The following is a 14,703-nucleotide window of genomic DNA, read 5'->3' on the forward strand; positions in this document are numbered from 1 at the left end:
CCTGTCAAACACGAGATAGACATCGCTAGAAGTAAGTTTATGTTGGATGTACTGTTTGAAGTTCACAACAAAGTCGCGGACTCTCCCATTCGCTGGCCAGTGTATCACCCAGAGGACAGCTGAACCATCTAGCACCCTACATTTGACTTTGGGTAATACTAGGGTTGGGCATACAACCATACTTTTTTTGAAAGGAGTGTTTTATATGGCCAAATTTCACGTTGATCACGAATCCGTTGAACTTTTTGACATAGGATGATGTCTTAGGTTGGTAAAAATGCAAAAATTCAAAATGGCCACCAAATTTACCCATTTTCAGGTAAGATTTGATAATTATGGCTTACTAGGGCATGTGTGATATGTCATTTCTTATGTTTTCAGTATCGCTGATATCGAATATGAGGTCAAAACAGTGACACATGATGGCTGTATGGATTTATCACTAAACATGGGTATTTTCGATGGAAAATACCCACTTTTCAATTTCAGAACGAATTTTGAATTGATTAATCAACTATAACCTTTGTTTTTGATGTTGTACGTTTTCCGTGTCGTTACAGTTACACTGTATGGGTTTGGGTGGGTGTCTTCTGTAGCCGGCCTTGCTGCAGTACTATTTAATAAATCATTACCTCCACCATTGAAGGTGAAGGAGGTTATCTTTTCACCCCTTTCTGTCTGTTTGTTTGTTTGTTTGTTTGTCTGTGTACACTGTACAGGATATCTCAAAAAGTTGTGGATGGATCCGGATAAAATTTTGTGGACAGGCTTGATGTGTGACAAGGACGAACTGATTAGATTTTGGTGAAGATCCGGATCCGGATTGACTACTAGAATTTTTAAAGTGATTCTTCACCATTGAGATATAGGGTGAAACCGATATACAAGCATGATATCTCAAAAAGTTGTGGACAGGTTGGGTGTGTGACCACAACAAATTGATTCTATTTTGGTGAAGATCCGAATCCAGATCCGACTACTATAATTTTTAAAGTGATTCTTCACCATTGAGAGTTGGGGCTCAAAAATGATGCATAGCACGATATTTCAAAAATGTATTGGGCAAGATATGTTCTCATGGATCAGCCATTGCGTGGCGGAGGTCTGCGCTCTACTGATTGCCCTTCTAGTTTAATTATAAGAAACGCCGACCCACCTTCCTGCCTTCGCGTGTGACTGACCACCAAATTCACTTTATTTATTGGGTTATCATTGGGGGATCGAAATGGTAAATGAACATGGTAACTTATTAAAATAACACACTATAGAGTGAATTCAAACCTACTTTTGCTTATTCGCGGAGGTCTTTAGACCCCTAGCACAGAGCGCCTGCGTTAGCTGGGCCTCTGACGTAATAGTATCAAAGGAAGCACTCAGTAGCTTAATGATCATGAATTGCCAGATTTAGCACTTAAATGTCAAGTTTGATTTCATGGAGGAGGGGAGACTGTTGCCTAATATTTTGTAAGCATTGCATCTTTTCCACATCGATAAAAGTTTTTTTAAATACTCGGACTTAAATCTCACCCTCTGTCAATAATAAATGTCCCCCTCGAGATTGTTTTTGTGATGGTTTCTTCTGGTGCCAAAATGAATAACCGAAGACAAGATTAAGCTGAAACTGTCATTAGGTTTCTATCTAATAGACTGTGCAGCATTGTTCCAATAATCTTTGATGTATTTGACTGAAATACATTTTCTTTTCTTATTGTCAATGGAGGTTTGGCTATATATGTTGCAATCATTATTTCTGTTTGTTTGTTTTTTGTGTGTGTATATGATCGAAGCTCATGGAAGAGCGAGAGCAGAATGGAAGGAATCAAAATGTGAAGGAGGAAACACCAACAGCAGAGTGGAAGTGAGAGTGAGATCAAGGGGAGGAGTAGAACGACACGTGGGGGTGAACAAGCTGCACACAAGCTGAGTGAAACACAGCAACAAGAGGAAAGGGAAAGTGGGGATGAACCAGAGATGGAACAAACCAACAGTTGAAAATTGCCACAAAAGATAGGAAGCAGGGTTGTTAAAGTTTAATTCAACTTCAAAACATTTAAATGAGAAGAGAGATAATGTGCCATGATTTGTAAAGATGGTTTTCAAAGAAGTGCAAAAGAAATCCACCAACATTTAGGGTTTTTTTGTCGACAAACCCAAGGCTCATGGATGTATGAGAATATGGATTCACAGTTAGGGTTCAGGCTTGTTTGGAAGTAGTCAAAAGCAGTATATAAGGAATTCAGGACAAAATCGTAACTCAACGTTGACTAGTACCAAACTAAGTACATAAGGAATGTAAAAGAACATGTGAAGACAGCAAAAAAACTAGAGGGGGAGCACTCGGTAGAGTGCAAAACCTCCGCCGCCAATACTGCTGGGTCACTTAAGTGAACCTGATATCCTATTCATTGTAGGTCAAAACGGATCAGACTCGACTGAACCACGATTGAATAAACTAAACTAGATTGACGCGAATGTAGAAATGCCAATAAAATAAAATCGAATTTTTTTTGAAAAAAAAGTTGCAAAATATTTTTTCTCTAACAATTTTTATTTTGGGGGGGGGGGGGTTGGAAATCACTTAAAACATGTAGAAGTGCAAAAAAAAATTCAAACATTTTTCAAATAAAATCGAATTTTTTTTGAAAAAAAGTTGAAAATTTTTTTTTTTCTCCAACAAATTTATTTATTTTGGTTGGAAATCACTTAAAACATGTAGAAATGCAAAAACAAGAATTCAAATATTTTTTTTAAATGGCCGCCATAGCGGCCATATTGGACTTTGGACCAAGTCCATAATTTAATGGCATGATCCTTGGACCATACCTAATCCCCCCACCAAGTTTCGTCGAAATCCGTCCAGGAGTTTTTCCATAATATTGTTCACAAACAAACAAATAAACAAACAGACGGGTGAAAACAGTAACCGCCGTCCATCTTCGATGGCGGAGGTTAAAAAAGTAGGCAATCTCGTGTAGTCAAAAGTGATTATCTTCTTAAATTTTCTGAAGTTTTTTTTCTTTTCAGAATTAAACAACATGCTTGATTAATATACCTCTCATTCAAGGTACTGTTTCTGATTGAATCATCATATCATACTCCACTTTTCACAATCCATTCTCACCCAACAGGGCATCATTGGCTCTATTGTACCTCTGTCTCTTCCTACATATCCATGTTGTAATTGCAATATCATTCACCTGATTTAACTGTTTATCCCTGTTAACCTCTTTTCTTGCAGTAGTTTGCCCGAAGTCATGTTAATTGCCACCACAACAATATAATGGCAAGGATTACACGAGGTAGTTGCAATAGCCTTACAGGAGTGGGCAGAGCAGAATTTGGGACTTTTTGTATGCAAAGTCGATGCTCGTAAAAGAGCTAGAACACTGAATTGATCAGGATGCACCAGAACAAAATAAACAGGAGAGAGAGGGGGAAAACGCTAACAGCAGAGTTGAAGGACAAAATTGAGGGAGACTTGGACACATAATGGGTGTGTGGAGGATTGAGTGATAGCAGAGGATGGATGGGGTGGACTTGTCCAGTCATGGCGATAACTCAACGGCCATTTGTCAAAAGACACCATGAGATTCTACTGTTTGTCAAGGCAACGCCCACCAACTAAATCTAGCAGACAGGTCCCCAACTTTAACATCCACCGAAGTGATGGCACATTTCGTGAGGCAACACCCTGCCTGTGAAGCACTATTCGACAATTTATAGTTAAGCTGAGAATCAATCCCAGACAAGACAGATCAAAGGTAAGTATGCCACCTATGCACCATCTTGTCAGAACGCCCAGTGCAATCTTTATATAACCATTTGTGAATTTCCTTTTCAACAGTTATCTGAGACTCTGAGAAGAACTTGAACAAATTATGAGACAATGTACAAATGAAGGTAAAATGGTGCTGGAAGGATGGCTTAGAGGTATGCGCACTCGCCTCTGAGCTATCTCGCCTGGGTATGAATCTCGACCCAGCTATAAACTGTCATCCTGGTATTTCACAGGCAGAGCAATTCATCGATGTGAGTGCCATCCCTCACATGGATGTTAAACTAGGCATCCCGTCTGCCAGCATTAATTGGTGGATCTTAAAGATCCCACGGTATCCTTTGTGAAGAGTGAGCGAGCTATCGCTGACACTGTGGCCAAATTCCAAATACCTGCTCTAGCTTACAGGGGGCTCTAACCTACCTACATCAACTTCACAGCCGTGCTCCCAACAATTGATGCAAAACAGCTGCAATGTGGCTACATACGAAATTAGTGAAAATGAAGGTAATATATACAATGAGAACCCAGCATCTCAGAATTATGAGTTGTGTGTTCAAATTGGAAAGCTAAACAGGCCAACCCAACTTCTCATGAGATATAATGATGCTCATCAAATGTCATCATATCTCATTATTCGTCTTTACTATGTCATCGTATCCTATGAGAACGATAAGAAATCCATTCAATTTTGTGATGGTGTTGTATCACTGGTCAACAAACAGAGCTGAAGAAGGAATGTAACAGTCATTTATGATAAATCATCTTGTTTTATGATTCCCGCCACCACACACAGCATTTGTAAATTTGCTTCAATAAATTTGAGCAAAGAATAACGTCATATCTGAAACCATCACCTGATGCTTTCTTTCATGCCAAAAAGTCTTTTCCTAATCCATAGAACTTATAAAAAGCACTCTAAATATGATTGACATTAATGTTGTGTTCCATGTTTGCAATTATGGCTATTGACTTGTGCATGCATGTGTTGTCTCTTCCTGTGTGCAGTTGGTAGTTCGTGCAACACGAGCAATGAAATTCTTTGGCAAACCAATTTCCTTCTCAGACCTTGACCCAACAGACCCCCGTGCAGGCGTTGTTAATTGTGCGCCCTATGAAGATGCCACACACACTCTGAGCAGGCTTCAAATGGACTGTGCTGTGCAGGCCAGTCCTGTTTTAAACAACAACTACAGCCAGACTGCCTGGTAACAAAGGAAAGAGTAAACTCTGTCCCTTCACATAACCTGACTTCTGGTTCCTGGTGTGAGCGCGTGGAAGTTGGCTCGTGCAGTGCCTCCTTCCAGTTCATAAAGCTACGTTTTCCGGACCAGATTTGTCATGTCTCTGTATCTTTTCGTCCCTGTGTTGTTGGTTGTGTTTTCATCAAATTTTTCATGTTTAACTGTACCTTGTTCTGGTGTATCGTCGAATTTGCATCCTTTTGAGTGTCTGGCCTACTCCCTTAGGCCTTAACTAGTAGGCATGTCAATTCTGTCTCTGCTTTCTTTTGCCTATGTGTTCTCCTTTCATGCTTCTCAACTTTATCTTATTTCCTCCTCCTCACTTCAAAAAAAACCGCAAAATATCTTTCACTCCCAAAAAAAACAAAAACTCATTCTGCTTGTTATTTCCTTCCTTTGTTCATTCTTTATTTCATCCTTTCTTAATACCCCCCCCCCCCAATTGATGTAACATTCCTCCTAATTGTATTAATTTTCCTGTTAATTTAAAAGTTTTCAATAACATTTAAAAATGCTTCATTTGCCTTATTTCAACATCAGGAACACCCCACATTCTTATTTTCTTCTTCTTCTTCACAAGGTTTCCTCACAAACTTGTCTGACTCACAAACACTTGGTCCATCAACTGTCATCCTCCCCCCACTTCCCCATTCCTACAGCACGACAGTACTTTCCTCTATGCCTTCAACAAACCCTAATTTCACTCCTTCCACGATGTCTTTCTTCGTGTATATACATTTGGGAACATGAGAGGTCCATTGTGTAGAGGTTGCCTGCACATGACCATCAACTCCCCTTCATGTTCATTAACAGTGTCAAGCTCCTTCATGTCAGTACCCTCCCCCTCATCATTTTTTGCATGCCTGCATCCTCCCAACCCTACCCCTTCTCTGTGTCCCCATCTTCAACAACCCTCCACCTCATGCCGCCCCTTTCTGCTTCCCTCTCACCCCACCCCCCTCACAGCTTTCCCCTCACCCCGTCCACTCCCATCTTCCTCCTTGCCCCATCCCCTCCCAGCTCCCCCACCCTGCCATTTTTCAGATTCTGCCTTGCCTCACTCCCTCTCCAAGTTCCCCCCACCCCCTCTCCATGTCCCTGCACCCTGCCAACAGTTCTTCCTCTCACGTCCAAAACTGTGTGGATCTCAAACATCCGAGGCCTCTGCTCCAGTTTCACAGATATCTCAATACTTGCTGCTGCTGATCCTTCTTCCCCCAGAATTCTTCCTCCCACAAGATGTCCATGATTCATTGGTGCGTCCCTGGCTATTGTCTTCTCCTGTTCGATAGGCCTGAACCCCATCCCGGCAGCAGAGTTGTACTTTACATCAAGAACTCCATTTTGTACTGTCCTTGTAGGCGTGTACTGCTCTTACACATCCAAAGCTGACTAGTTGGGACTGCAAGCCCCCATCTCACTTCAGGACTGGTCTCCAATATCTGCCACCCCAAATATTAACTCAGCCTGGGAATTATTCCACAGAAACCTATACTCTCTTTTGCACAGAATTCATACCATCTCCGTTTTAGTTTTCATACCCATCCGCCCATGGTACACTGAATACTATGGTGTGACAGTCACAGTGAAACAACTTGCCTTCTCTTCCTGGTCGGCATTTCCAACCGAAGGTGATTTCAGATCACTCCACAAAGCCTATAACAAGAGTATCCACTCTCAGGTGAGCCAGAAAACAACACCTGGCCAACCTCAAGACTGAACTTTCAGGATTATCTCCCTCTAAATGCTGGTGATGCCTTGCTCAGTCTGTCTCTGGAGTATGCTCCCCCTCCATCCCTTCCCTACCCTCACACCATAAAATAGCACCGTACCCGACTCCACTTAGGAGAAGGACAAATATCTCAAGTCTGTGTTTGCTTCCACCAAATCTTGTTCTCTCTCTCTCTCTCTCTGTCTCTCTGTCTCTCTCTGTCTCTCTCTGTCTCTCTCTGTCTCTCTCTGTCTCTCTCTGTCTCTCTCTGTCTCTCTCTCTCCCCACAGTGTCGTTTTCACCTTCTTCTTATTCATATTATTATTGCGTATGGCAGCTTAGCTATCATTTTGTTGTGACACGACTATGCCGCTGTTGCTGTGCCCCTATACCAGGACACTTGTACTCATTTTGCCGACCTCGAAAGGATGACAGGCTGAGTCAACCCTACCTGGTGTTAATTCAGCAGCAAATGGGGCTCAAACTCGGGACCTGAAGATCCCAAACCAGCCACCCTAACCACGAAGCAAACACCAGGCTTTACCTTTTCACCTGAGAAGGTGAAGAAGTTTCTGGCTACCTTCAAAAGCCTTTGGGGCTATCATTTCACCTCGCAGACAGGTTGGTGGTCTCTCGGTCTTCTACCATCTCCTTTCTGGTCTTGGACCCTCTGCTCTTTTCATGCTTTGTCCCCCACCCAGGTTCTGCAGGGCTCACGCTGTCCACCATCAACCCCCTTCTGGTGAAACGACCTAAATCCAGGATCTCTGCTCACCTACACTCATTTGTTCTTCTTTTTTCCCCACCTGTGGAACAAACTTCCACATCCTCTTCAATCTCATTCTTCCCTCCAAGTCTTCAAGGCAGCTGTTCACCATCATCTCAGATCGTCCCCAATCCAAAACCATGATATTTTCCACTCTTGTTAATCCACACCCCTTCCCCACCCCATCTCAATCCCTCCTTCCAAATTTCCAGTTTTCCCTCCTGAGAGTTGTCTTCTGTATCCATCTTGTCTTGCCCTTCAGCTCTGCTGTTGGTGTTTCCACCTCTCTCTGCTGTTCCTTTTGTCAGGGTACTCAGTGTACTACAGTGTTGACAGTGTAGTTCAGTGAACTAGTACATAAGGTTTGCAATCCTTGGTGAAACATAAATCAAGAGGCAAAAACCTAAGAAATCTTGTGTTCATCTTGAGGTGAAACAGAAAACATCATCTTGCAAATCTCAAGGCTGAACTCTCAGTTGAGTCTCTTTCCTCACAGTCACAATGGTACAATGTCAAGTCCATCTCTGGAGTATGCTTGTCCTTCATTGCCTCACTCACTTCAAACTGCATCACTGCAGACTATACCCAAAATAAGGCAAAATGTCTCATCTTGGTGTTTGCCTCCAAATCTCATGTATCCAACCCATCCCATTATGTCCCCATATTAAATGACCTGTCTGATGGTCTGGAAAACTGTCTCTTCCTTTTTGCAGATGATTCCACATTGTGTCAGGTAGTACCCCATCCCATGACAGACAGACAGTAGCTGCATCACTCGCTGCTGACTAGTAAATTATTATATTCTGGTCTGGTAAATGTAACATGTTCTTCAATCCTGGAAACTCTGTCTCACTGTGATGCTCCAGAAGGAAGGTCAAACTAACCTACCCATCATGTTCAGCCATTGCAAAAGGTGCAGTCTCTTTACCTCACAGGCCTTACCATCAGCCATGATCTTTCCTGCACCAACCATATCGCAATACTGGCCTCCATTTCCAGTCACAGACAGGCCATCCTCAATCATTCAGTCATTCTTTGAAAATCAGAACTACCCACAGACTACAAGGCCTTTTCCATAGCTCAATCAAGTACTGCTCTCCCACCTCGGCTGGCACTCTTGCATCATATCTGTCTCCTGCATTCTGTGGAATCTAAAGCTTTCAAAATTATTGGCATCCCACAATGACACTGGAGCACAAGGCCTGTTGATCTAACCTTGCAGACAGGTCTATGGCTTGTCTCTTTTGACCGCCTCTACTCTGGTTTATCTCGCTCAACTCCCGCAACCCTCCGACCCTCCCCAACAACTCCAAGATTCATGCATCCTTCCAGTAATGCACTCCTGATTGAACTTTCAAGACCCAGGCTAACTGCACACCTCAACTCTTTTGTTCTTTGCATCTCTCCATTCAGGGGAGCCACCTTCCTGAGGCTTTGGTACCCCACTCTTACCTTAAGGGCTTCAATCATGTGGGGGCACTGCTAGCTCAAATCTTCTCCCTGACCCTCACCCACAGTCTTTACTTCCCCCATTATCCTTTCCCAACCCAACCCTCTTACTTGCAGGTTGCAGTTTCCTCCTCTCCACTGTCTCTCTCCTCTGTTCTGGTTCATTCATTCCCTTACTTCTTGTGTCCAATAGTTTCCCCACTTCCCGACTGTCAATTCATACCCTCCTTCACCTTTCTCTTCCATGAGCCTCGTTATTGTGGAGAATTTTATTTTTGCATCTTGCATCTCAGTGTAAAATGATGAACGATATGTCACAACAGTCATTGTTTTCATGCTGCAAACTATATGATTAATTAACCTCTTATCTTACATATATGAGGAACCATATAATAGTACAAATGTTGAAAGTAAGGTAAGTATTAATATTATATCCTTAAATCTGATTGTGTTTTTTGACTTTATCAGGCGATATCCACGCAACGCACACACACAGTACTGCCCGCGCATGCTCACTGAGACAGAAAGGACAACAATACAAAAAAGTCACGAGTTCATTGAATTTCTGACCTCTCGAGCTCGCAGGTTACTTGTTCATTTACCTGCTTCGAATATTGCTTTTGTAATTGATTGTAATTCGTTTTTGGAGGTTACTGAGTTTCACAAAGGCTAACCGCATGTGCTGTAAAATTCTAACTGTTATTCCACCTGATTAACGACTCAGCTATTCTTCTGTGACCTCATAATTGCATGGTCTTTGAAGGTCACCGTGTCCATTTTCAGTGAATAGTTGCTGCTGAATATTTTTGACTGAATGGTTATGTAAATCTTTGAGACTATGGGCCTTGCAGGATGGTGTTGGCATTACAGCAAAATTACATCGTTGATGTGTTTTCGGATGAGTGGGTGGCACTCCCCGGGAAAGAGGAATTGGTTGAAAGGCGTTCAGATGACCAGCTAAAAGAAATTCAGTCTTTCATTGACCCAACTTTCAGCAAGGACGAGAGCATTACTTGCATACATTGGCACCCGACTCTTCATGGTACGTTAAACTCTAAATTTGAACTTTGTCACTTGCATCCACAATTTAATACACATTATTTAATACACGTATGAGTTTTAACCATATTCGCTGATATGAGAGCAGCAGTAAGTGGTCATTATAATGACACCTTCACTAATTTCGCAATGGTTGTCCAGACTAGGTTGAAGAATGGGTCACATGATTATGTGCAATAGAGATTTTTGGATTAAGGTGGGACAAGATGTATCCCTGTTGGGAAAAGTGTGGCAAGATGCCTTCACCCATAATATACCCAAGTAACCTCAGTCCTGGTGATATGTTTCATAACCTGAATATCTGCACTCGAGCGATCTCCGGATGACAGTGTAGCAGGTAATTACCACGTTCATGCGAAATGAAAAGCGGGGTTAAGCAATATGTTCACCGTCTGTCCGTCCGTCCGTCCATCCACAAACGTCAGTTTATGATCGAGCAACAACTCGATTTCAATTGAATGTTACATTTTGAACACGAATCGAAAAACAAACCTGTAATTTAGCATTACTTTGGCTCGGAATTCATCCTGAGCGCACATATGCAGAAAGGAGTGAGATAATATTTTTACACCGTCTGCATGCTTGGCGGTCAAACAAAATTGAAAATCATTCCAAACAGTAAAGTTCATATTTTAAGGATGTCTTGAAGGACACAAACAACAGGCACGAATTACTAATGTAACGTGTTAAATGAGGTGGTGTAACAGATGCTGCATCAACGGCGGTAAACTTCCAGAAATAATTTTTTTTACACGACCTTTAAAATCTTTATTTTATTTCAACTTAATTATAGACTTGAACACTGTAGAACACATATTACCTCCTTATTCCTTCCAAAAACTTCCAGTTTTTCAGTCCTTGGACATGTTAAATAAGGTGGTGTATAAGACTGCATGAACAGCTCTAAAATTCCGGATTTTTTTTAATACGACATTTACAATCATCATTTTATTTCAATTGAAGTATACACCTGAACACTGCATAGGGTAAAGTATTCCATGAACTCTAGTTTCAAATGCATAATGTTCACTATACTAAACAAGAGCGAGAATAGCTTTGCAATACATGTGCCCTCACAGTCTCAAGGAATGTTCGTTTATTTGGGCGGTGTATAATGGCACATTCAGTGCTGAAAATAATAATAAAAAATAACCCGATGGACATACATGGAGCAAAAACATGCGTATGGCTTATGTGCATGTACAAAATACATCGTCGTTGTATACCTGGGATCTTTCCAATTGCACTGGGCCATCAACGAACACCTCGGCCTGAGGCCTGACAGTCTGTGCTGTTTCATGGAATGGCAGTGCATGATTTTAATTGGGGTACAGTCAGGCCAGCTATGCAGCCAATGGATGTAAAGCAGTGGGGTGGAGTCAGTGCAGCTGAACACTGACCCGTGTTTAATATTTGATATTTTCTAAGTCTAAAAAGGGCATAACTCTGTAAAATTGATGAAATGTCCTGAAACTCGAACTTGTTCTGTAACTTATCATAGTAAAGCTGTGTACCAAGTTGCAGTTGAATATGTTAAAGGGGATGGGAAAGAGTGTGGAAAAAACACAGGTGGGACGGACTGACGGAGAGCAAACCTATACTTCCCTCCGCTGAAACTGGTAGGGGACTAATATGGAATAGGCAAAGCCTAGAAGCGAACGTAGAATTCTTCTTACATGCGATGCTGCAATTTCCGGTTACTTCGGCCTGGATTCGGGATCAGCGATCAAATAATGTAAATCACGATAAAAAATTATTTTTTGATGATGCTGCAATTTCCGGTTACTTCGGCCTGGATTCGGGATCAGCGATCAAATAATGTAAATCACGATTAAAAATTATTTTTTGATGATGCGGGACATATCTTTATTAAAATCAGTGGAGGAAATATACACCATGTCTGATATTTGGGTCTTTCATGTCTCCGACGATGCCTTTATCTCCCGGGACGCATCATTCCCCATGACAAAAACCGGAAGCAAAAGGGTCATAGCCGACGACACGGATTCCAAATTGCCAGGGTATTGTGTTGTTGTTGTTGTTGTTGTTGTTGTTTCCTATTCTCTCATGTGCACGTGTTGAGTATGAAGCTCACTACGTTCGTTAATAATAGGACAGAGGAGGATGTATGGGACAGAAAAGTTCTCTGTGATCGCAGACTCTGATTGCCCAGGTCGTTGTTCATCACACACACTTGTCCATCCTTTTCAAAACCGTTCACCTCCTTTGTACACTTTTTTTTTCTTGTGTGATATACAATATTGTGCAGTCATTCTCCAAATAATATAATTAAGTAGATAAATAATTTCACAGATTTACCAAGCAAAAAAACCTGATGACCCCTTGCTGTTCTACAACATTGCACACTTCTAGTGGAGCAGCCATCTTTGTAGCGGATAACAAGCTCCACACATGTGGAAGATGGGCAATAAGTTGTCAATAAATGACTCACATTTACCCATGCAATATCACATTTTCTTTATTTATTCATATACAGCCTGTGGCTGCTTGGCTGCATCATTTGTTTGTCACTTTTACAATGTGCCCCCTGTTACCAGCACGCTGGTTCTTATTTTGCCAAGTTTAGAAGGATGGCAGTTTGAGTCAATTGAACAGAATGACAGGGGCTTGAACTCAAGACCCGAAGATCTTAATCCAGTCAACCTTACCATTTTGCCAACATCAGGCTTCAATTACAAAAAATAATCTTTTGCATACAATGTGGAGGCTCATATGAGAGCTAACACACAGAATGTATAACAAGGGGAGCAGGAGATAAGATAGGTGGGAGAGGGAAGGAAAAGATAGTGTGGAACAGAGACAGGTCTGTGGAAGGGAGAGGGATGGGGGCAGGGAACACAGGGTAAACAAGATGGACAATACAGGGACTTTCAGGTACTTACATGACAGGGACTTTCAGGAAGGAAAGCAGGGAATTTGAAGGAGGTGGGTTTATATTACGGTGGATTAGCGGGGGTAGAAAACAGTGTGGTTTTGGATGAGAGAAGATAAGAGATGGTGGTGAACAGCTGTTTTGAAGACCTGTAGGGAAGAGTGGGATTGAAGAGAGTGTGGGAGTTTGTTCCAAAGACAGGAAAAAAGAGGAATGAAGGAATGATGATGAACAGTGATTCTTGATTTTGGTAATATCACATAATAGAATCGTATAGCACACATGCACTATTAGTGACAGTAAAATTCACTTTATTTGCTTCCCTTGTAAATATAATTTCCCATTGTCTTCAGCAAGGCTTCACTTTTTACTTACGAAATCTAAAGATTTCGTAAGTATATTGATGACTTCCGTCCTCTGTTTGTGTGTTTGTGTGTTTGTTTGTAGGCACGATAACTCGAGAACGGAAGGAGCTACCAATGTCAAATTACACCACGTGATTTAGGAGAGTGATGGCTAGCGCTGATTAGATTTTGGTCAAAATCGGTCAAAGGTCAAGGTCATAGTATGGTCAAACATAATTCGGTAAATTCATGTGGAGAAATGGAGTATTTTTGCTTTGGTCGACGTTACGAGTTCATTCTGACTTCGATTTTAATTTTGTCTTCGGTTTTTGCGATCGCTTAGGACGCTTAACACTGGGTTGTTGAAATTCTGGTAAAAATCGGATGTTTTGGAGACGTTTTAAGATTGTATAAAAATATTTCACTCGCCGCGTCACGGCTCGTCACGTGGTGCAGCGTGCTCGAGCAGAGGCGTCGTTGAGTCACGTAAAGGTTTTCCGTGTGCGCGCTGATGGTGTTTTCGATAAAGATGGTGTTTAAAAGTCATTTTTTTTATCCCAATAAAGGTTATCGTCACATGCCTGACTCGCTAAGCCGTCGGATTATGTAAAGATTGTTGGTGGATGGCCAAATATTACGGTTTTGTGACTTTGATAAAATAATATTAAATAATTTTGTGGAGAAAGGGAGATTTTTGCTTCGGTCGACGTTACAATTTTTGATGATTTGATACAGAATCATCGTAGAAACTTCTGGTTTGCATCGCTACCTTCTCTCGAGACAGATTTTATTAGACAAGGTCAGAGGTCAAGTTGACGATTTCGTAAGTACCAGTCTATGACTGCTTGTTTATTCTTTCCTCTGCCCACCGAAGGTGGATGGAGGTTATGTTTTTTTCCCCCCATCTGTCTCTCTGTCTGATTGTTACTTACGAAATCTAAAGATTTCGTAAGTATATTGATGACTTCCGTCATCTGTTTGTGTGTTTGTTTGTGTGTGTGTTTGTTTGTTTGTAGGCACGATAACTCGAGAACAGAAGAAGCTACCAATGTCAAATTACACCACGTGATTCAGGAGGGTGATGGCTAGTGCTGATTAGATTTTGGTCAAAATCGGTCAAAGGTCAAGGTCACAGTGAGGTCAAACATTCGGTTTTTGATGGTTTGGTACAGAATCATCGTAGAAACTTCTTTTTTGCTTCGCTACCTTCTCTCGAGACAGCTTTTATTAGACAAGGTCAGAGGTCAAGTTGACGATTTCGTAAGTACCAGTCTATGACTGCTTGTTTGTTTGGTTGTGTGCAGTATATCTCAAAAAGTTGTGGACGGATTCAGATGAAATTTAGTGGGTAGGTTGTGTGTGTGACAAGGACGAATTAATTACATTTTGGTGAAGATCCAGATCCGGATCTGTCAAATATAATTTTTTAAGTGATTCTTCACCATTGAGAGATCGGGCCAAA

At 41.5% G+C, this 14,703-nt stretch overlaps 1 protein-coding gene across 20 annotated transcripts in view; it reads left to right on the plus strand.

The window, feature by feature from the left end:
• Positions 1 to 14,703, plus strand: part of DNAI3 (dynein axonemal intermediate chain 3) — a 191,695-nt gene that overhangs the window by 53,064 nt on the left and 123,928 nt on the right. For all 20 annotated transcript variants that reach the window (XR_015059424.1, XR_015059425.1, XR_015059421.1 and 17 more), the window contains 3 exons: positions 4,784 to 4,983; positions 9,414 to 9,530; positions 9,797 to 9,987. Coding sequence is in view for 4 of the 20 variants with exons in the window: in XM_085886108.1 (XP_085742234.1) it covers positions 4,784 to 4,983; positions 9,414 to 9,530; positions 9,797 to 9,987 (508 nt within the window). In the remaining 16 variants the exon portion in view is untranslated. The remainder of the gene's footprint in view (positions 1 to 4,783; positions 4,984 to 9,413; positions 9,531 to 9,796; positions 9,988 to 14,703) is intronic.

The sequence above is a fragment of the Eptatretus burgeri genome, chromosome 6, assembly GCF_056783735.1.
Source record: "Eptatretus burgeri isolate ZD-2024b chromosome 6, Ebu_testis_v1, whole genome shotgun sequence".
Taxonomy (NCBI): Eukaryota; Metazoa; Chordata; class Myxini; order Myxiniformes; family Myxinidae; genus Eptatretus; species Eptatretus burgeri.